Source organism: Diadema antillarum, unplaced genomic scaffold (genome assembly GCF_040938485.1).
Source record: "Diadema antillarum isolate AM-2024a unplaced genomic scaffold, OU_Dant_1.0 seq00001295_RagTag, whole genome shotgun sequence".
In the NCBI taxonomy this organism is placed as follows: Eukaryota; Metazoa; Echinodermata; class Echinoidea; order Diadematoida; family Diadematidae; genus Diadema; species Diadema antillarum.
In genome coordinates, this window is record NW_027272074.1 from 132473 (window position 1) to 157778 (window position 25306).

Below are 25306 nucleotides of genomic sequence, written 5' to 3' on the forward strand. Positions count from 1 at the left end.
GATTTTGAACACAGAAGACAATTTGCAATTATGTCTCTTTACTTTACTATCAAAACATACACCAGATAATCTGTAGTTCAGAGTCAATAAAACTGCACCCAGCAAAAGTCACACAGAGTGCAAAAGTTATCCTAACAGGATTTGGCGTGATGTTATGTATTTATGCTGTCATAACGACAAATCAAATACTTGTCCTAAGCAAGGAAATACTCATATGCATGGCCTTTGATCGCATGAGATATGAAATGACAAATTAGTTCCCTATAAAGGAGCAGCAATATAGTTGTAAATCATACGAGGAAAAGATTAATATACAAATATTATTTATCTTCTTAATTTTCATATCAATACATCTGTATTATCGTCTTTCATGAAATAGACGCCTGAGGGACCCAGATTGGCTGTTTTAGGTGGGCATATGCATAGATAAGAAAGGAAGTCACACAGTGATAACATGTGACCTTTGTATAATTGATTATCAGATAGATAACATTGGACATTACACTTCCGACATTGACAGAAGAGAACTTACAAACAATGATAAAAAGAGTTGTTATTTTGGAAAGACTTCTTAAGGAGAAATAAAACAATTTTCAGCAGCTTGAACTTCAATGATTGTCATGGGAATAACCAAATCAATATTCCTTAGAAGGCGTTTCATGCAGTAACGGAAACAAAGACAATGACATCATACAGTGATATAGCAGAAGAAAAGCCGCCAAATCTGAATGATAACCAGGTGATTACTTAGCATCCAACGGCATTTATACATGAATTTGTGCATCAGCATACACCAGGTGCATAATCTTGCATCCACACTACGCAGTTGTGAATATTCTTTGTGTTATTTCTTAAACAGTTGATCTAAATATGAAAACACAGAGTTGATGTATATGTTATTTTGTGTCTGTGTGTCGAGGGATGATGGGGCTCCACCGTGTTATTCATACCTCCAGTGATAGCTGTGTCTCCAACACGCCGTCCAATCTGCTACTCGGCAGGGGCGAGCCGTCGGGGGCTATGTGCTGTTCGACGGGAAACTCCTCCTTGATGATGCTGCCGTCGGGCAGCTCGATAGCAGCGACCTCGGCCGGCTGGGCTGGCGCTTCGAGCCCCGCAGCTGGGTACGTAAAGAACAGTAAATATTTGATTTGATATACGCAGTCTGAAAAAAAAAAAAATCCAGATGCCTCAATTGCATCTGACGCCAATTCTGTTTTATTGGCAACCACGCACTGTAGAGAATGATTACGTGCAGAGGAAGAAAGAGAAAGAGAGAGAGAGAGAGAGAGAGATATGAGAAAGGTAGGGAGAACTTTCACAGGAATATGCATGGAAGTTTTGTCAACTATCTAATAAAAAAAAAAATCGTGAATTGAAGGAAAGAAAATATTGCACACACACACATACACACACACGCACACGCACACACACACACACACACACACACACACACACACACACACACATACACACACACCAGCTAGGAAAGTCCTCACTTTCACACGCTTATACACACGAATGCGGTGAAAGACATTGCATTATCTTGTACTTTGTGCATGTATGACTTCAAAAGATGTGTTTTGAATGCCCAAACACATAAAAAAGTATAGATCATAATATCAAGAATGTATAAGTAACCATCCTTACCTCCAACAACACTGCCGCGATATCCATATAGAGCCAAACAACTTTATGCCATAAACATGCGAAAGCCTTAACATGATACTGTACATTTAAAGTCAACATGATTATGTTAGGGCTTATGTCGAGAAAGAATAATCACTACAATAAAGCAGATGAAAACCCGGTCCACAATTCCAGTGGATCTTCCCCACCCTCCCCCCTCCTCCCTTGTGAGCCCGTTCTAGAAGATTTTACCTCTTTAATTTCAGAGGATCTCGATTAAGGGAATGAAGTTTAGTTGCTGTAACCTTATAGCAGGTTTGATATTTCTGTAGATAAGAATATCTTTAAGCGTACATCTGTCTGATGTGAAAATAAAATGCATTCGATGCAGCAGTTCCTTTGGAATCGTGTTTTTTTACCCTATATGATTCCCTCTTTGGGGAGCTATACTTTTCAATCATTTACATACGTTCCCACATCACCCTGCGTGAGCGTTATACTTTGTATGAACATACACATAACATGACATAATACAATACAATACAATGCAATACAATACAATACAATACACTACACTACACTACAATACAATACAATACAATACAACACAATACAATACAATACAATATAATACAATACAATACAATACAATACAATACAATACAATACAATACAATTAATACATTAATTACGGTCTATCCACAATGCTCAGAGCGCTTACAGAATTACAGAAATAGTATAAAAATCTATAAACACAATTCAGGATATTACATGAAAACAATTTTTGAGCCAGTTACAATCTGTATATAAATTGGACATCACGCAGCAGGTTCATGGAAGCAAAAATAACACCCGCACAGAGCTATCAAGAAAGTGTATTTAGATCATTATTGTTTGTTTTATCATATTCAACTAACACATCTGCAGAGATTTTTCAAGGATTTTATGGATACACATCGACCAGTGGTCAAGGAGAGATTATTTCACAGCTTTGATGCAGCAACAGTGAAGGTTGTGATTTGAGGGTCTAAAATTTCTGCGAGGCGTGAACACAGTGAAGCATTCAGATATGTATCTTAGAGCCTGGTCGTTGACACAGTTGAGAGATCTATTATGATTATAAGACAATATGATTATAAGATAATAGTTTAAGGATAATATGAATAGACAGATTTATAAATAGATAAATGTTGAATAGATATTACGTGAAGAGAATGGTGTAAAAGCTGAGGAGTATCCTCATATAACCTCAAACACAAGACGCGCAGCCCAATTCTACAGGCGTTGCAGACGATCGACATAAGACTTGGGAATAGCGGGAAGGAGTCCATTATACAATGGTCCAGTCTGGAGAGAATGGGTGACCTTACAGCATGATGACAATTGCTTTGATCAATAAACTTGCAGATCCTATATGATAATGTTTTGTAACTGTGTTCTTCAAATGAAGAGTTACAGCGGAGCAAACGCTATTAACGTGTGCTGACATAGTCACTTTAGCTCAAGAAAAAGCCCAAGATTCCCAATTGATTCTTGCTTGATAAAGAATCTTTACCAACTGACAATGTCAAACCTATACAGTATATATACATACTGGTAGTAGGTTTGTTTTTTTTTTTTCGCGCGCGTGTGTGTGATTTTTATGGTGCTGTAACAATGAATCATTCAGTCTTACTATCATTAACTTTGAACTTGTTTGCAGTCACCACATACCCTCAGCAGTAGTAGAAATAATTATACAAGCGATGACAAGAGCGCTTCTTGACTGATACAGTTCTCATGCAAAATTAACGTATATAATCTAAAGTGATTATGTAAATCTATACTGCATTATATTGTCGACCTATCGTGTGTATGATCATATTCATGTTGGTCAAATTTGTTGAGCTTACAAACCGACAACGGGTGAATTGACTTGTAATGGATCAATTGAATCATGCAACTCTGCCTTTCGGTAATTACTAGCATTGATCAGATTCAATATACCCAATATTTGCACTCTATAAACACGTCATTGTGACTGTACCCGCCAGCGACCGATTACTTACTACACGTCAGTGACGTAACGAGGAGGAATTCATGTGTTCTAACTGTGGGCAAAGGGCGAGATATGAAAGCATGTGTACTTTTTGCGATAGTTTTTTTTTTATCCACTTATGAATAAAGTAATATTAGTTAACGCCAAGGTTGCATAGTGCATGAATGCGCGAATTGCGTCCCGAAGCTTTCCCTGTATACCGTAAGACCTCGCGGCTCATTCTCTTATTCCCTCCCCCTCCCTCCCTCCCCCCCCCCCCCCCCACCCCGCAATCCAACCACCTTCAGTTTCATTTATTACATCAAACACCAAACGGCATTGCCCGAAATGAATATTGGGGTTCGGGAATTAATCAAGATTCAGAAGTCGGAAAGAAATCACATATAAAGAGCATACCGGAACCCTCGCCTTGGGAAATGACCCATATTGGCCGCTATGTTTTTACCTCAACGCACCCCGCAGAATGGAGTATTAATATCGAAATATGAAAACGATAATGGCGGGACGATATGGGTAGGCATATTATACGGACGATGTTGAAGTGATTTTTAATATTTAGTCAAGCGGGACGCCATACAATTACGCTGCGGTGTTTATGGAACGCCAGATTTTATACGCCGTGCACTTTTGGCAATAATAATCGGGAAGGTAATTGGAGAGTAGAAATTGTGTTGTCGTCGCAACATTAGGTGGCTGTAAGTGCCCACTTTATTTTGTAAAGGGGCAGTGTAGAAAAAGACCACAAATATTGTGCAATGGATCTTTCAGATAATAATGTAATTCAATATATATTCTAGAATTAAAATCATATCACACTCCGTTCTTGCAATGTTGCTCGCGTAACGAGATTGTCAGTAGGCCACAAAAAATAAAGCACAAAAATGACAGGCCGTGTTGGCACCAAGTGGAGTCATCTCTAGCTATCACTGCTTTGTTATTCCATTTCACCCTGTAAAAACTATGTTATTTGGAAATGATAGTGATAATGATATGACTTCTTTATCCAGAGTAGCCTCTTCAGTGTTGCCACTGCTCTACCAGAGGGCCCTGCCATTATCATTACCCTAGCGTTGCCATCATCAGGTACCCATTTACACACTTGGGTCAAGGGGGACATGGTGGGTATAAACATCTTGTCCAAGGATGTAAACACTGGGCGGGAATCGAACTCTGTTCCTCCATTTGGGAGTCCGGAGTCTTATCCACTGTCCACTATGCCACACCCCCCCCCCCCATACTTGTACGCATAGTATACTACACATCAAACTGTACTTTTTCATAAACATTGTATGCTGAAAATAAACTTATGATAAACAAAGGAAACGATAATAGATTGTGATACAAATAATAGATGTAGTCAATAACGAAAAACCTGGGTTAGACAGAAAGTTACTAAGACAGACTCTCCTGTTGGAAAAAAAATGATATGTAATTGACATTCCACTTAAAAATTAAGGTCTGACGCGCATTATTATGAAATAGGTACAAACTCCGCCTGAAATCTAACTGAAAACAGAACTAATGTTGATGTCACACAATACTATTCATCAATCAGAGCGCAAAGTACGCCCATTTAGTACATCCGTCGTATTTGTTGATATCTTGATTGTATATGCAGTCGCGATAATCATTCAGGTGCGTATTTGCGCCCTTGTCAGCACAGTTTCCGGCACTGATTTGCTGACTGACAGGCCTAATCCGGAAGAGGATGGGCTTAAAGATGTTGTCGAGACGGTTTAAATGCATGTCTTCTTGCAAAACCGAACAAACCTTACAGCCCGGAAGAGTAGACCCATCTTTTAGCTTTGTGCAAACTTTTCGTGTTACATAACAATGATAAAAAATGGTCAAGATTATAGAGATGTAGAATATGAAGATGCATTACAAGATCGGATATAAAATGATTATGTCTGATTAGATGCCCCATTGACCTTTATGTTGTTGGCATTAAGGTCCTTCTGCTTGAGAAGATGGTAAGGAAATTCGAAAGTAATTTACCAAAATATTCAGATATCATATTGATAACATAGTAATGATCATCGCGAGAAATACTGTCTCATTGGGAATGGGGAAATGAAATCAAATTAATCAAATTCAATCCAGAATGGATATTGTGATTTTGTTTAGCTTGCACGCCCTCACGGATTGATGTATTCTGTTATCAGATGCGTGATATTTCCTATATAGATATACGTCATAAGCCATATAAATCTTTGTTTTTGCGGCAATCTATATAGACTAAATATACAGTTTAGAAGTTCGCCACTATGTTTGCGGCGCCACACGATAGAGTCTCCAAAAGTGACGCCAAAAAACAGAGCTCTCGAGCGTGGCGTTTTATCTCATTCTTAAACGCCATGTTATTCGAGGGTTTAGACAAACTATTACGTCTATGTCACAAGTACCCTCATCACTCAAACTCTACGATTGTTTTTCACCTAACAAGGACGAGTGCATTGTGCACTATATTAATATTATTTCTTTTCTTGCACAGGCAGCGATACTCGTGCGGTTCCGTTAATAATTCATCACTAATTCACTGTGTGTTGTGTACGGTTGTATGTGTGTGTGTCTGAGATTTAAAATGACTGTATGCAAAATTTTATGTCACTTTTGTGTACATGGTATGATTTGCAAAAGAGAAAATATTGCATTGTATGTTAAAAAGAGAATGTGATTCAGCAGCACAAGTGAGAGGAATTCAGCTGCTTATTTTATTCATGCTAATTTCATTGTGAAAATAAGCCTGATATTGAATGAAATTCATATAAAGAATATCATAAGAAAAAGTGTGTATGTGTGTGTGTGTGTGTATGTATGTGTGTTGAGACATACTAGGTAGGTACTTAAGAAAATGTGTGCAGCAAACTTAAGAATCTGTGAAGGGTTGACCTCTTTTCGGAAGACAATGTGATCGATCTGACACACCCGTGCCCATCGTTGAATTCATTGATTACAATTTTATGCTGCAGAATCTGCATAAGCTTTTACATATCTTAAAAATCACGCTGTGTCCGTCACTCGACAGAAGAGCAGATGAGACTGGTCTATCTTGATTAATCAATACTCGATATCATATCATATATATATATATATATATATATATATATATATATGTGTGTGTGTGTATATATATATATGTATAATATAATAATTATTATAATAATGATAATAATTTAGTCTAATGCCATTTTAGGTTTTTATCATTCATATATATATATATATATATATATATATATATATACATATATAATATAATAATTATTCTGGTGGTAGATCCTGATGAAGGCCTGATGACAGGCCGAAAGCTCGACTGATTAAAAGGGAGAACAAGCCTCAAGTCTAATTTCTTTCAGTATATATACTACCCACAATGAGGCACCGCGTACGTTTGGGAAGGGAGCTATCTCTCGCACTATATATATATATATATATATATATATATATATATATATATATATATATATATATAATGGAAGAGAGAGAAGGGGGAGGGAGAGAACAAGCCTCAAGTCTAATTTCTTTCAGTATATATACTACCCACAATGAGGCACCGCGTACGTTTGGGAAGGGAGCTATCTCTCGCACTATATATATATATATATATATATATATATATATATATATATATATATATATATATATATAATGGAAGAGAGAGAAGGGGGAGGGAGAGAATGCTGTTACTTACTTGGCAACTATTCATGTATTACTTTCCATGTCTTCTCAGCTAGAGAGGTTTCTCTGACATAATGATTAGATTTTGCAGGGAAGTTAAGAAATGCGATCAGTAACTTAACAGGGGTTGAAACGTAAATTTAGAACAATGATTAACACACAAATTGCTGCAATGATATAGTACCGCTGCTCTCAATCATAAATTGTATCTGGCCTGGACGTTACAGCGAATCATTGTTGTCGATCAAAATCTTCCGAATTTCCGCTCTGACCCCTTGACCCCTTGGCGATCATGTTTGCCGTCAAGCAAACAAACAAGCTCAAATTATCTTCTTAATCCGGATGAATTGAGAGCTAAACGGTTTACAATTTAACATTTGTGTTTCTAGAGTTTACCCACCGCCTTGTCAGTCACATTGATTGATTGGCAGCCATCGTCTTCAAGGGGCCAAACTTGAGGGATACTTTACTTTATTTGCTGTGAACACTAAAAACATTTCTTTCATTTTATTCTATTCATTTTAGTAATAATCAAATGGTACAAAATCATTACAAAATAATAATAATCATTTTAAGAAACAGGTGAAAAGGCATATCAACATAATGCTAGCAATGAGGTAAAATCGAAAATGTATAGGAAATACACGTCAGATAACCAAATAATATATGCATATAAATGCATTATACACACCTGCATATACATGCACATGATATACAGATTTGTAGTGAACATGGAAGAAACTCGCAAGAAAACGAGCAAAGCTCGTAACAATATTTTCTATATAAACAAGGGAAAACATAAAAACTATCTCACATTTTGTTTCCTTTCCACCTAGAATATTTTGTGCGGTATGGTAATGTAAATATAGAAGTGAATGTTCTATTGTTTGTATGTTGTAGCCTCATCTGAATGAAGCTCTCCTTATATAATGACGATTTCTCTTACAGTTCCATTTTTAATCTATGATTATCGTATGCAATAAATATCTTACTACTATTTTCCCACATGTTATGTAATTAGTAATAGTGTTGACAGTAGTAACGGATGTTACGGAACTGACAATTACTATGTTGATTTGTATCTTGGGGGTAGGGAAGGAGAGGGGGGGTAATGCTCGTGTTGTTCTCGGCTCAAGAATCAGTGCCCCCCCCCCCCTTCCTTTAAGGGGAAGAATTTTTTGGTTGAAGCCTAGAAAGTCATTGGTTTTCTTGTCTCTTTCATTTTTATCTTTTTTTGAATAGCCATAAGTGTGGAGAGCCCCCCCCCCTTCTTCTTTATCATACTCCGACTCAGGCATGAGAACTTAATTTTTGATCTGTTTCGACAACTTTGGTGTTCGAATGCAGGGCGAAAATTTCACACACACACACACACACACACACACACACACACACACACACACACACACACACACACACACACACACACACACACACACACACATGCACACATATAACATAGCATTACATTTAGACATACAGACTGAACGGTTCTGTGACACAATGTTTGCAGGTTAATCATTTTTCACGAAACCGTGAGATCATGAGAAAGAACACGATGCCAAGAGATTTTCACAAAAGTTACTAATGGCGCCACATGCTCTAAATGACCACGCCAAACATCATCTCGTGAACTGACAGTGATTTTCTCACGGAACATCAACGGGAATGCTTCCAGCCAGACATGCTTTGCTCGCTAGGCAGTGACATGTATACGCGACAGCGAGTATAGATTGTAAGTAGGTATCTAGTTTACATGTGTTGCATTTCACACGAAACCCTTGAAATGAATTGAGGACATTCCATCTTGGTTGGCAATTTTCACTCAGAGCGGTTCAAGAGGTCGACGGCTCCAACATCGCTAATATTACGATGTCTGGAGGAATAACGAGGGAGGGTAGAATGGATCGGTATAGAGGGAAGACCAGGGCGGAGTAGAAAGGAGGGGGAACGATAAGACAAAGATGCTGAATTCATAGATGATGAGTAACAAAAGCTTTACTACGTCTGGAATTGTTTTGTGTGATTTATAGGAAGATGGGGATGCATGAGGATAGGAGAGCAGGATAAGATGAAAGAAGTAGAGAGATAGAAGGAAAGAGTGAGGGAAAGAGGTAGAGAAGGAGAAACAGAAGCGGATAGGTTTTTAGGCGATGACGAAGACGAAGAAGGATGCAAAGTTTTTACGTGTTTACTTTCTTATTGCGCCATGTTTCCCGGGGAATGCAAAAAGGTTTCGAATGATGTTAAAAGTGAAATATTGCTCTCCGAATGGAGAGGGGGCGGGGGATCTAAGAAAAATTCTCATTTACGTTGCACAGATTTTTGTTCCTCTCACCTACGTGCAATTTGGCGCGTTTTTTTACGAGGGCATCCTACCCGAGAAAAGAGCGCCTGTAAATCGTGCAGCGCCGCCGCGGTGAGGTGCTCAACAGGCATAAACTGGCGCTTCAAGAGGCTGTTGAGATGCGAACAAGTGGAGCGGGATACGAACCCGCCTTCTTCCCGCCGCGTCTCGCGAAGAATCTTTATGGGAATCGAGACACATGCTGAACGATTTTTCCTCCTGCTCAGTGCTTTCGCACATTCCCCTTTCACCAAGCTAAAAAGCATGGCAAAAAAGAGCACGTAGAGAAAAACAAAACAAGAAGAGGAAGTAGAAAAGCACGCCTCAATGTGGGAATTGATTGAAGAAGCTGGGTATGAGCCGAAGTGCTTTTTTTTCCCCTGTGGAAGTATCGTTTATAAAGTATGTAGTAGGCCTACATATCTATATATCTATATATATCTATCTATCTATCTATCTATCTATCTATCTATCTATCTATCTATATATATATATATGTGTGTGTGTGTGGGTGTGTGTGTGTGTGCGTGCGTGTGTGTGTGTGTGTGTGTATGTGTGTGTGTCCTTGTATGTGTATATGCAGTTTTCTCCAAGCACTTATTTCATGTACCCATTTATAGGAATATCCTGTTGTCTTATTTCTAATTAATCTCCCATTTGATATTGCCTGGTTCTTCAGACTGGAGTATAATGTAAACTATATAATATATCAAAACAACCATTTTCAAGATGAAAAATATTATGACCAATATGACACGAACTGCGAAGTTACTTTTGTTTTGAAATAATCCGAAGAATCGATTTTTTTTTTAATTCGAGTATTTTCTCCCAAATTGACAGAGAGCAAGCTTAACATGTCGTAACGCAGGTGATTATAAATATTAAGAGATGTTTATACATGTAGCGAAAATTATTGAAATTGTACCAAATAACAATCATTTGTAATACCATATTCATGTATGCAATGTTAATTAAATTGCTGCAAAAAATGATGCAAATTGTAAAGCACTGTCATACTGAGAATAAATCAAGTCAAGTCAAATCAAATCATGTAAACAGCTGCTCTATACAATGTATATGCTGTATTAATATGAGTGCGTTAAAAACGGAGAACTGTTCCAAAGAGAAGGGAAAAAAGAAAATGATGAGAGGGAGAGATAAGAAGATGATGAATGAAAAGAAAGAGGAGAAGAGATGGATATAGAGGAAGAGAAAGAGAGGGAGAGAGATTATTATGAAACACTGCTGTCTCTCGCTATTGTCGCATTAAACAGCAAAGAACAAACAGGAGCTCCGAGTTTACAAATTTAGCCAGAGGCAATTTTATACTCTACATCTTTAAAGAAAGAAGAGTGGAAAAACTCACAGGCATTGTTAAGCAGTAACGGGAAAAGGGACGAAGGGAGGAGGGGGGGGGGGGGGGGGCTTGGGAGAGAAATTATTCGATCTTGATGGATAGTTTACGGACATTCCAGCCGCTTGCCTCGACTGTACACGTACTCTCTGGGCAGAGCATGCTAAGTACAATTTGTGCGTTAAAACCTGATTTATCTGTGATGCATGGCGAATTGGACGTAATAAAAAGAGAGTGCATGCTAACAGCAGTCCTCCAGCATTTGTCATGCACCCGCAAACTTGTCCGTTAGTAAAGATGTATCCAAGCATTATTAGGTACAAATGCGTGTCATCTTAATGAAAACTTGAAATAATGTGGAAGCCCATATTATATTGATAGGACGGAATGGTCAGTGGAGACAACGGACTAATCAACGCACGTCAAAAGCTTTATTTTGTAGATTTGTCCTTGTAATAATTTGCTTCCCTCCAACCGCCAAAAGCGAAAGATCCATTTGCCGTTGTGACAATGATCATGAAAAAATATGTGCCGGTCTATATACCCGACGCTGTAATACAGACATAAAAAGGTAGGATATATGTTCATCTCCAGCCGTCGCTGTGAGAAGAGCATAACAAAATATAAAATCTAATTATAAACAGAGTGCGAGGACCAACACAATGCATTGTGTTTAAATGGAAATTTGCTGCAAGGCGCCATTTCAAGATTGTCATTCCAGATTTCTTTACGATGAAAAATTGAATATATACCTACAAGAACTTTAGTATTCATATGATCAGTTTCTTCTATAATACTGAAAGAAAATCGTGTTGTTGTTGTTGGTGTTTGTTTGTTTGTTTGTGTGTTTGTTTTTTGGTGTGTGTACCGGTATATTGTTTAGGTCACTACTGCTGGTATACTTTGCGAAAGCCATCTTCAGAAGATAACAAATCAGAAAATGGAAAATATATACTATCTATCTCTCTCTGTCTCTTTCTCAATCTATCTATCCTTTATCTATCTATCTACTATCTATCTATCTATTTTTTAAATTTTTGATATATTGTGTAATATTATTTTAAGAGAGGAAAATACTCCAAGATAATGACGTTCCAACATCATTTTAAGAAGACAAACTAACACCATCAAATAATTTGAATTCCATAATCTAATCAGATAATCCCTCCGTGAAAAAAAAAAAAATCTGTGTATGCATTCCAGCCTACCAATAATGAGAGGCAAATCCAAGTAAAGTATAGAGATTCAGACGGGACTTTGTTATCATCGTGGATAAAGATAACTTTGGCTGGTTTTGTTTCTTTTGTTTTTCTCCGCATCGATTCAGGGTTTATACCTGGGCAGTATTTTTCTTTTAATGCAACTACTTTGCGTCCAGCGATAAATCATTGTCCTGCATTTTCATCATGTGGGTATCGTTAGTGGGTCCATAATACACCCATCTTAATGTCTCCGAAACAATAAATGGTTCAAAACTCCCGAGTAAATCGATGGCTATTAAGGGAATGATCTATTTACGACAATGTCGCTCGCGGTTCCACCTTTCGCTCTCTGCATTCGACGCGGCTAGAGACGGGGGGAAAATTGATGACTAGGTGCTGCTAATGGTTTGCAGCCTTGCGGGCATTCTTCTTTTCCACCCTTCTTCGCTTTTTTGTTAAGGTACACGGTTTTCCAAACAGTTGTGACTATAGTTAATCCGGCCAATGTTCGAGTTTACCCGGAATCAGGAGATGAGCTTCAGAATCTTATAAGGCCCTTGCAATAAAAAAGAAAAAAAAAAAAAAACTTATGTCGTCATAACAAATATCACAAAGTTAACATCTAACTTTCAGTTTGACTGTAACTTATTATTAGAATATCTTTTTTTTTTTCATGTATTGTTCCACTTGACTATGATGACATAATTATACATAATATATACACATACATACAATTTGGCATACATGAATATGAAACTAGATAACATCATGTATATTAATACATACAAATAGGCATGCATGAATATGAAATTGTAACACCGTGCATATCAATATTTTGTCCGTATAAAGCTACCGTCTGACTCCACATACCGTAATGTTATTGTCTCTTTAAAAATCTTTCTCTTTTGTTTAAAATCTTTTTTTTGTTCCTTCTGCTGTATTCTCTGTCTCTCTGACTTATCTTCATTATTATGATATCAAACGATATTCATCAGTTTTATCAATTCATCGGATTCATCTAGTCATTCATCACATGCATTATTCTTTCCTGAAAAAACAACAACTGTATTTATCACTCTGTTTATGCCTTTATCTGACTATCCATTTAATTAATATCTTGCTATCTATCTGTATGTCGGCCTTTAAGAGAAATGTTTCTCTCTCCTCCTTGCATTGTCGCTTTTATATTTATTCACCCTCATTTCCAATTACCCTAGAGGTCGTGTATTAAAACATGAAAGAATTGTACTTTGGAGTTTCGGTGACATTGGTTTCACACAAAAGTCAACAATTAAAGCTCACGGCTCTTTACTTGAGAAAAATCATTCAAACTTTTCGTATACTTAATTGTTTCAGCCTACTTAAGAGTTGTATAAGGTATTGGGAATGTTATTGTGTTAGACACACATTTTTTCTATATGACTCCTTTATCCCCACATCGAAGACCAAAGACTTTTTGTGCTGTTTTTCGCTCTTCCTAAAAAAAATCATCCCTTTTACGCTATGTCGGAATTGAATTGCAAACGTTTTCTCATGTCCACTCCTTCTCGTTTTGTTCGCCTCTGCGTCCGCGCCCCTAGCTCTTTCCATAATATGACTGATGCTCGGCATTCGCAGCACAGTCAGTGCCAGTGTTAAGTACCTCTTTTTTTTTCATCGAGTCATTGTGGTAAATTATCCCTAATGATCCCACTAGCTCCTCGTCATTTCAATCCATCTATGTCACCGCCCAAAGTGGCCGCCATATTCCCCCTGCATCGGTCCGGCTCGCCCTTTGGGCTGTTCGCTTGTCGACGTGAGAGCGACTCCGGTATACAGAATACGCATCCCCGCTTTCGAGCTTATTTCCGGAATGGCGTGGGGATGGAGCAGCCTTATATTTTCTCCATATTTCATTCCCCACCCCCTCCTTCTCTCTCCCTCTCTCTCCCGCTTTCTGTCTCCACCCACCTCTCTGTATATTCCACATCACTTTTCTCTCCCTCCCTTCTCCCTTTTCCCTCTCTCTCATGCTCTCGCATTAAACGTTTTAATTCATGTAGACGTCATTGACAACAGCCCCACCTATTAAACTTCATGTCTGTAATCATTGTTCAATGAGAGCACATAATGGCCTCTATTATTCGAGCGATTAGATGGAAGGGAAGAACTATGATTCGCGTTTCACTTTGATAGAGAGAAGTTTTAATCTGACTGAACAGCATAATTGAATCACATTAAAGCTTGTTGTTGACTTGTTTCCAGTTGCTGTTTAGTATTTTTTCTGACACTTTCCGGCAACATGCTATGAAAAACAACTTTAAAAAAAAAAAGATAAATGTCAAACCTCTCACAACATGTGGAATGCATGCGTCGCGTGTAATTTCACGCATAATGAAAAACAAATATCATGATCTATACATAAAATGTGAAAAATATATTTCATTATCGTGTTGAAAGCCAGAGTTACTCCATTTTGCATGGGTATTTTGAGAGAAGTGTTATCTTCTGTCCTACTGAGCGACATTGATGACATATAATTATTATAACATCAATAGGAATAACATCGTGAGATATAATTCCTCTCCTTTTTTGTATATTATGTTTATCTCCGTGGGAACTCCAAGCTAAATTGCCTTGGAAATACAGCAAATTAACACCAAAACAACCCCCTTCCCCGGCGAGGGATTACGAGGTATATTCCTCTTGATCAACTTTCATTAGACCTCGATCGCTATGCACGCATGCTCGTATGGGCAATTACAGTATACTGTCGTCCGTACTGTGTTGGCAGTTGGGACATAAGCGAACAATATCGCGGACTCGCCAATACTTCACACCTCATTACTATCAATCAACTAAATAGTGAGTAGCCGCGAATATGCTTCAATACCTGTGGGAAAAACGTCAACAATTAATCAATGAGACGTAATCCTCTCTAGACCGTCTAGCCTGTGTCACGGGATATAATCGATTGATATCTATACGAGAACTATCCTTTGTGCGGTCCGTTCGAATGAATGTTTGGAAAATAGATTACAAAATGTCTGTAAAAACCAAATTTACTGATGAAGATGGCGAAACAATGAGACAGTCACATGCGTTGTGGCCATCCAACAAATCCCTTTGTACTATGAAACGAGGATAAACACCCTGTGGACTTCACTGTGCGTCGTCTCCAATCCGACTTGGATAAAGACCAGAATTTAAATTCCTGCCTATATTAAAAGAGATCATGGATTAGCTACCTCTGCGAGTAATGAACCGAATAACGTTCAGCGAATAACAGGATCCGTAGTCATTTTCTTTGTGCAATAAGGGGTCTTTTCATTGGGTGTTAAGAGATTGAAACACATCGTAAACAAAGAATGTCGCGATGACGAACTTAAAACGGTATGACTGTAAAAGCGAATGACATAAAATTTTTTATCATTAATGATTAGCTGACCGAAAGTTGGATTTCTGGTCCCTGCACACATAGCAAAGTGTACATAAAGTCGAAAGTATATTCGTCATCTTCAAAATTTTGGCACATAGTGAGGATTAATCAAATATTTGCTTGCTTTTTCCTGTCAAGATCAAATAATGATTGATCTCAAGATTAAGAAAGTATGATAACGTGCAATAACGTTCAAGTGTTATTCTGGTAATATCGACTTGACAAAGATAGCTATACATAGCTATCCAAATTTTGTAATTAAGCATTTTATGATAATTTGAAGAACTTAGACCAGTAAACGACAATATCATAATAATGTTTGGCATGCAGTGATTTTTTAACGTACTCTACAGTTAAGCAAACCTAACATAAACATTAACAACCTCCTTCCAGAAAGGAAAGAAAGTGAAACGCATACATTATCTTACCTGACATTCACGTCCGTTTCTCTACATAGTTTTTGAATGGAAGGGATGTTTTAAGTATCAAAAGGCAAACGGTATAGCTTAATATACGGATGTACCCTGAGGGAAACTGAGTGTAGACGTAGGACTTAAGAAAAAAGGAGGGAAGAAGGAACGTCACTTCCTATATCGCGCCGCGCAAATTAAATTCGATCTCTTGATACGATCATTACGCGGCCGGCTCGCCTGCCTCCCTGCCTGCGATGCCTGTCCGCCTCGTCGGCCTACTGATACGGCCGCTGATCGCTTGGAGGCAGAAAGAGACGGAGGGGTATGCTATTTCGGTCCATACATCTTGGAGTACTTTCCCCCCATTCCCCCATTTCTTTCTGGGGACACCCTTTTCTGAGGTGTTATTCTTCCAGGTGATGGAGTCTCCTATGCCTTGGACGTTGTGCGGCTCTGCCGTCTCCTGTTTGGGAAAGAAGCGCCTGACGTGTCTTAAGAGCTACAACATCGATCAAGAGATCGCAGGAAGTGCGACCTACCTCATCTTTTCCCGCCCTTTTTTCCTTTCTTTTTTTTTCTCTCTCTGAAGGTGCCGAATGTGCGATGCATACCATCAACCTGATAAAGTCTTCCAGATACCATCAGTCTTCTCACGTGCTTATCCTTCATCCTGTTTTTTTTTCCAACATTAGCATGAAAACGAAACGTATGTTTCCTCCGCCTAAGTGGAGCCTTTTTGATGACAAGGAAGTTTCGCGAAAATATAGAGAAGAAAAACTGACGACACAACAGTAAGTCGGCTAAATAGAATACAAAGATATCACACAAACACAAAGAAATCTGCAACGAAAAAGACAAAAACAACGACAGCAAAAACAACGTCGAATATTGCATATTCCTATATCTGGATTGAAACTGCAACGTCCCCACCCCAAGCGTAGGCCTATGCCAAGTATTGTTCATTACTAAAGCTGTCTTGATCGAAATATTTAAAGCAAATAAGAACATTTGAAAAAAAAAGCATTGCCAGACAACCAGTGCATTTCTATTATTTCTACCACCCATTTAATGTAGAAGATTTAGTCTATGGATAGCACTGCTCACGTGGCTCACGAACGAGGGAAAAAAACATACGATAAATAAAAAGAAATCGCGCCAAACTTTAGTTTGTACGTGAGGGCAACGTTTAGGTATTCATACATTGTCTTTGGCTATGAAGGTGCGTATGTGTTAGTGTGCATGTGTGTGTGTGTGTGTGTGTGTGTGTGTGTGTGTGTGTGTGTGTGTGTGTGTGTGTGTGTGTTTTGTGTATGTGTGTACGAGTTTGTGTAAACTAGTGTGCGTGTACTAAATATGTTGGTAGTTTTTCACGTTTTTGTTACTTAAAGAAGGATGTGTATAGACGTTACGAGGTAATTATGTTAATTATAAGGTCTACAAACGAGAAACATTTTGTGTTTGCATTGCTACACGAAGTGTACACGTATTTGGATCCGCCATGCATATGGGGAAAGAAAGATGATAATGAAAGTAAGAGAGGGAGAGAGAAAAAGGAAAAAGAAAGATGGAGATATGGAGAGATCGATGGGGAGAGAAAAAGAAAGAGGACATGGCATGACATGATCACGCGTGATGAAGAAGGAAAATAAAAGAAAAATGAAAGTAGAGGGATTTAGAATCAGTTTAAAGCACGCAGTCCTGAGCACTGCTTCAAGCGTGAAAATACCTCGCGGCGATCTCTTGGTAAGGCGGTCCGTTTATTTGTTCTTTGAAACAGGCAATACCGCTTATTTTCACAGTGGTTACCATGGCGACGATTTATGACGATACGTATCCCTTTACAGTATGAAATTACTTTAAGTCCACATTTGAGGCGGTACAGCTCCCTTAATCGCCAAGCATTGACGTGAAAATCTTTTAATTCAGTTTAGAATGGCAATTCACCATCAGATGGTAGAATTATTATGTTCACGTGATGCTTTGTTGGGTTTTTTTTTTTCAAACGTTGAAAATCATTTTGCCTTGCTTCAAAAGGGAGTATATGAGTCCTAATCTTTTGCCAACCAAACTATTACGGGAAATAATGATTACTGATGACGTGCTGTTATCAAAAAATGTTGGTTATAGCTTGATGAGATAGTATGATCTGGTAATCCGGTGAACCGGTAAACGGGTAAAATAAACCAGTGTGGAAGGTGTCTCAATGGTGCTTAGGGATTAAAGGGGAATTCCGGACCACTTAAAAATCATTCTGACGCGAAAAAATAACATTTTATATGCACAACAGCTGAAAACTAATAAAAATCGGGCAAAAATTCTATAAAGGAAGTTATGAAATTATGAAGTTTCGCTAATTGTCACAAAAGGCTTCTTGAGCAGTCAATATGAATATGCAAAAGAGCGAGTTGATAATGTCATCGCCTCAAAACTTGCCACATAGTTTACACACAAAATCTTGAAATTTCCATCTTTTTTAGATTCAAACGCAATTATGTCCAGTCTCAAATTCTGTAATATCCGACAGTTCTTTATTTTCAAGTTATTCAGCGAGAAATAGTACGTTTTACACTTTTGTAGCAGCTAATTTGAATGTTCGTCATTTCTTTCTTTTTTTTGGTACATGATCTAGGGAAAATTGTTAGGTGACGACAATCTTTATCAGCTTACACAGTAATGTATGCATAATAATTACATATCAATCTGTTCGGAAAATGTTCGCAAAAGTTAACGAAACTTCACAATTTTAAACTTCCCTAATTCTCATCCAAGTTTAATCAAATTTTTACTGTTTGTACAAGTTCAGTCTTTATTTTCAGATTGTTCAGTCTAACCATTAACTGGTCCGTAATTCCTTTCTAAGTGTTCTTCCTATGACTATAGGTGGAGTTATCGAAAGAACTTGAGCAGATCGCTCGACATTCTGGACAGGCTGACAGGTGGACGGGAAAAAGACTCGACAAGACGACTGATAAATTTGAATACCACTATCAATCTTTGTCTCTAAATGTGGTGCATCGTATAACCTCGCTCTATGTTCAGAACAAAATAGGTTCAAATAAAGCACTGAAGTTAATAAATATACATTACATTACAAGAAGATTTGTTGATTTTGTTCTTTATTTGTATTTTGTAAAAGCAACAGCAAAACAAACACCAAATATACCAAATATAAGTAGATAGCAGTAAACTCTTCATAAAACTATCAGAAAATACTATCGTGGGTATGGAAAATTCATTGAATGCAATTATACATGTACATAATAAATATATGTATCTACACGATCTATACATACATAAATAATTTTAGTGTGCGTGTGTGTGTGTGTGCGTGTGTGTGTGTGTGGCCGTATAAGAACAGAAATAGGAGTGCGTATAGAATGACTATGATGAAAAATGCAAAAAAAAAAAGAATGAAAGGAAAGATATTTCGAGGTGAAACAGAAAAAAAAAGTGAGAGAAATAGATGTAGAGATGGATATTAGAAGGCAGACGATTCATATTTCGTGCTCCGTTAGAAGATAGCTATAATGCTGAGTCGGCTTGCTAATGATTTCTTTAAACTCATTTGACCATATAGATATCGTTGGACAACGTCAGATTGAGTGTGCATGGCTTGATGGTCCATCCAAGGATAAAACTTGTGAAGCATCATATTATTTCGTGTGGCGTATGTCGCTATGAAAAGGTATATGCGTCTATTGGGTTGGTGTGACGTCCCAGCCTTACAGAGAGAGGACAAGTTCTTATTATTCTTTTGTGGTTTTTTAGGAAATAATGTGTTTCTGCTTTAGTTGCTCTCACATCATCTACCAGTCCTTATCACTCTTTTTTTCTCTCCCTCTCTTATCGCTCTCCCTGATCAATGACTTTCCCTTTTTCGGAAGAATCGCTTGGTCAGAGGCTTTCCTGTCCTCGCATCGCGTTTAATTAAAACCAAAATACCTCTAAGGGAGCACACTTGATATTTCTCATCTTTGCAGGGGGGAAAACTCGAAACTCGTAAAACGCTCGAATAGCTTCTCGTACTTTCGCTTTATCTAGCGGACCGAAATTTGGATTCAACCACACTAAGGGGAAAAGGAGGAGCAATAGAAACTCTTACGAATATCGGGGATAATACGAGAGCAATTATCTTCTCATTAGTCTCGATGTGATCGGGAGTACAATTTCCCGTCGCTATACCGGCTTGCGTGTCGGCAGTGTTATTGTGCGGGAGGGCTGTTTTTGTCGGGTTTAACGGTACGCGGCCGTTCCATACCTCCGCGCGAGAGAAAGGGGCGATTGTCTGCGCGATGAATGCCAGACCTGCGGAACGTGTGGGCCACAATGGTTGGCACGGCGAGTCGGGCAACTGGTGGCGTGTGCGTTCACACAATGCCGTGTAGCGGGTAGCGGGTAGTCTCCCAAATAATTTTTTCTCTCTTATATATTATGTCATTCTGTATCTCAACCGTCTCTGCCCTTCTAATCCTGTCTCTCCACTTCCTTACTACCCTAGTCTGTCTGTTTCTCTCTCTTTAAAGTCGCTGCTCACAATCCATGCTTTCATCTGTATTTCTGGTGTTTAGTCCCACGTATGATGGCTATTCACTGAAAAGCTGACGTCGCCTGAAAAGGCATACGTTCTTAATTGTTATTGAAAAGCTTCTGACATACGACCAAAAGTTCCATTCAGCCATAATTCGTGATGTCCGCAAACATCAGTACTAGTTGTCCAAAGACTATTCGTCTTTATACAAGGACACGCCATCATGAAAGAAACTTCTGACATCCAAGTTGAGTTGCTAGACATCTAACTTTAATGGACATGAGGGAAGTCCGTGGTAATCACAGCAACCATGGAGAACAGATTGTGGGGGTGTCGGAAAATGATGACAAAGTTTCTAAAATGGCGCCAAGATCAATCTACTAAGCTCGTTGTACTCAATAGACTCCGAACAACCTAACTTATGGTAGAAAAAAAAAAAACTTACCTCGAAGCACACGTCTTCGTCACAGGTTTCGGTGAGTTCCTATCTTCCTAAGATATGTATGACATTTCATAAGGGTGTTTTTTAGTTGACCCTGAAAGATTTCAGGATGATTGGGAGAGGGTGTAGAGATTCACATCACGATGCCCTTACGATGCAATTATTCAAACACGCTTCTAAGCGAATTTGTAGAGGCCATCATGTGGATTTAATGCACAAGCTCTTCTTGTATACTGATCACAAACATGAACTTGTGTTGTTATTCTTTGCTGCTTGTGTATCATTCGATAAAGTGCATGTCAAATTTTACATATTTCTTTCTTCATTCTGTTGACAAAAAGTTGAAAATAAAGTTTGAATTGAATAAACATTGAATAATCAAAGCTGTCACATCGTGTGATTAAAGTTGAGCCCCAATTACGTCATGACAACTGACCGATACACGTGACCTGTGTGTTCGTGGTGCTGTTGTTACAGTCCACTCGGCCTCACACGTGCCCATGCCTTGGAAGACAACTGAACGCCATTTTCCTTTTCCTGAGCTGTCTGCACCCATTTTTTTTTTCGCTTGATTGATGTCAAAGGTCTATAGAAATGCTTTCAAGACGTAATTTATCGTGCACAATATCTGTCAAACATGGTGTATTGTATTGTATGGATACGTATAGTTTAGAGATTGTATAATGGAAGCAATTGTGATCCTTTGAGATGTCTTTGCGGGATCAAATTCATCAGTAATCTCACCAGCAAGTGGAAGTATTGACTCGTTGTCTCATGACAAAAGCAGGGTTATAATCCTATCTTTTCTTCACTGAAAATCTGTTCGGTACGATCGGCGAACAATACGTACATTTCACACACACACACACACACACACAAAACAACCACTGTGCAATACAACTGTTGTTGTTTTGTATTTAAAGAGAGGAAAACCGAATGTCAGCACTGTTACTCTCTGAAGTCTACTGAGTACCTTGCCTGACACCTGAAGGTTATATCAATATTTTGCATTAAGTCACTTCTTGCGGGAGCCAGATTCGCCATACGCCAATGCTGTGGTAACTTACAACATATCGGAGTCAACGGGGTTATTGGCTTCGCGAATTGTTGCAATTGTTACATCTGAAAGAATTTGTGATATCAGAAATAAGCTTCCATATAAATGGGAAACTAATTTAAATAGAATAACGACTTTGGAGGCTATGCGTCCGTCCCTACACGTATCGCATCGTGGCTTGTATTCTCCTTCGTGTTGCTGCTTTTTTTCTCCTTATTTATCAGATGACAAAAAGTACATCATTCTGTCTTTATACACCAATCGGAGAACTCTCCACACCCCTGTTCTCAGCCTTTGTATAAAAGAAGAGAAAGAACGAGACGCCGTACGAAACAATTCCATCGTCTGTCTAATCTATATCCTTCTTCAAGCCATTTTTAATTCTCCTTCCTCCCCTCCTCCCCCTCCCACTTCTCTCTCCCTCTCCGACTCCGCCTCTCTGCTCTTCCCAAGTTTGGCGAATAATTATTTTGTCAGTTACACGCCTGTATGAACCACAAGTCTAGTTTGAAAATCTGTGACTTGGCTCAGAAGGCCTTCTTCCCCTCCCCAACAACACCATCCCGTTCGTCTCATCTCCGGACGAAGGTTTGGGTTTTCGTCTCTGGCGCGCTCCGCAAGCCCAGTTCAAGCTTCGCGTTCTCTGAAGCGTGTTAATGCTCTCTTTTATTATTTTCTCCCCATCTCTATTCCTCTCTTTCCTCGTTCTTTTGTTTTGATTTCGTCGTCATTCCAATTTTACAGCATTATGCTTCCTCATTGGTTGCATATTTTCCTAAGCCGGTACGTTTACAGCTCATTTGAAACGGGAAGGGAGTTTTCAAGGGCCCCATTTGAAGAGCGCCCGGTGAGATACTCGTTGATTCTATCGATCCATCAATTCAAAGGTAATGAAGGGGCGCAAAAGTTTTTGGTTCTCGTCATGACAATATTCTCATGAGATCATTTTAGACATCATCTTCGACAAGTGCGACACAGAAAAAACATTGCATGCAATCAGGGGACTTGTGCAAATGATTATGTATACCTGAACTCAAAAGGACCTTCACTCTCCACTTTTATTACCAAATATTGATTTCTCTTTCAAGCGAATCAAATACCACACCCATACCGTTTTTCATCGAAAGTATTGGTGGTTGGTGAGGACGGCCCGAGAAACTGGAGTATGCGTAAAATACTTCACTGCGTTGCCTTTCAGGTTGCAATTATTTTACACGTGCGATGACGGGGGGAAACACTTATCCTACCGTGAGATGGAAAATCGTTGGGGCAAAAAAAAGTTTTTTCGCCCATTGCCGGAGAAGCCGGCGGTGTGAATTTGTGCACATCGTTGCTAAGCGTGGCTGTATATTATGATAAGACACGTCTTGGTAACTATCAGTATGTGGATCTAAGCTCGTGTGCACCAGCTTCTCTCATATCGATTTATTCAATAAAGTTATTACAAAAATAACCCCTTTTCGGAGTGTATATTGTGGACCAACGTGACAAGTACATTTTAAGATCTTTTAATTGTTTCTGTCACCCATCACACGTGACTTCAATCAATGTCGGGAACAGCAGCTTCTCTCGGGTCTTTATAGATTTTTAAGCTTTCAGTCCGATATAGACGTGAATTTGTTTTGACCACGAAGATATCAAAACCCAAATTGTGAAGTTTCCCTCGTGTGGAAATTTTTTTTCTTATTTTCAGGAAAATTAAGCGTTTCCTATTGGCTGACCTGTACAGTAACATCGCTTGAAGTGTTCAAAATACACAATGAGTTTCAACGGATGATTATAACATTATGCCAACGTTTTTGTGAACAGACAAAACGATATTATATTAGAGAAGTGATATTTTAAAATGATAACTTGATGAATTCGTCTAGCAGCTGCTTGGAAAAAAGAGGGGAGAAAAAAAATCGAATCGTTCAACCAACAGTAGGAAAAGGTACATTCGTTAGTCATTTCAGGCGCTTTTTTCCCCATATATGAATCGATTTATATAAAGTCTTAGGAAAAGTAGATAAAACTACTTTATAATTATTTCACACGCAGGATTTCTTTTAAGGAAAGAAATAATTGAGTTGTTCCAGAGAGCATAATTTCTTTATGATCAATAACATCAAATCATCACTACAACACAACACGTCTACTACAGACGGCCGTTCGGTTCGTCGCTTTAATTGGGACAGTGATAAATTTCTGTGAGCAAACACCCATGACAGGTCACTGAAATTGCTGAACAATTTATTAATACTTTTCCAGATAATAATAGCGAGAATATTAAACAAAAATCACCCCCTTTTCGCGTACAACACCACCTATTACCCCAAGAGGTGTGGAAATGTCAGCGAGTGGTGTGCAAACGTTATCTGTTCTGGAAGAAAACAAGGGTGTGAATGTGGTCGTAAATCAAACAAAGACGTGGAAAATATTGACACTCGCTTAATATGAAACCAGCGCAGAACTCGGTCCTGCAATACAGCACAAACAGTCACGCCAAAATGCCAGATCAACAAACGTTTCAAACTTATCGCAACACTCCGCGTCAATACTTTAACTATATTTTCTGCGTGCGTGTGTGTGTGTGTGTGTTTTTTTTTTTTTTTTAACCTGGCTAATTCTCTCCTTCTCTTTTCCAATCTCTGTCATCTCTCTTTTCTCCCTCCTGTATCATATTTCCCCTCCCATCCCCCTCTCTCGCTCTCTTGCACCTTTTTTATGTATAATAGGCACCTTGCCTGCATGAAAACCTGAATGTCAATAACATTGACTAAAACATTGATAAGCCTATAAGGTACAGCATGAGCTATCGTCTCAAAACGATATTTCACTTGTTATGTTCAACAGCTGTCAGTTTATTGAAATGACGCGCAAGTCAAGCCTGTCTTGCCCTTTGATTGGTCAAACATTATTTCATGCACGCGATGACATTATCTAGTAGTCAGAGTACTAGAAAAACAACAACAACAACACAAAACATTGAAACTCAATCGCGCGTATACATCAATTTATGATTTCTGTGAACAGAGCTTTGACAAAACGTTGTCCTGCAATTCTGAGACACAATCTCCAAACAGACTTGCTGAGTCATCATTTTTATTTCAGAATGATCCCTGGAGAAGTGATCTAAACCTCCGGGGGGTAAATTTATGACTTAATGCAAAATTTCTTAAATTGCACACAGCTGTAGTAATCAAAATGTTAACAAAAAC

General features: G+C 38.5%; 1 protein-coding gene across 1 annotated transcript in view; it reads right to left on the reverse strand.

Annotated features, from left to right (window-relative positions):
- The window catches only part of LOC139708042 (uncharacterized), a 52991-nt gene that overhangs the window by 15591 nt on the left and 12094 nt on the right, over positions 1-25306 (reverse strand). Inside the window, exon 4 of the mRNA XM_071620030.1 lies at positions 951-1120. Within this exon, the coding sequence (XP_071476131.1) occupies positions 951-1120 (170 nt within the window). The remainder of the gene's footprint in view (positions 1-950; positions 1121-25306) is intronic.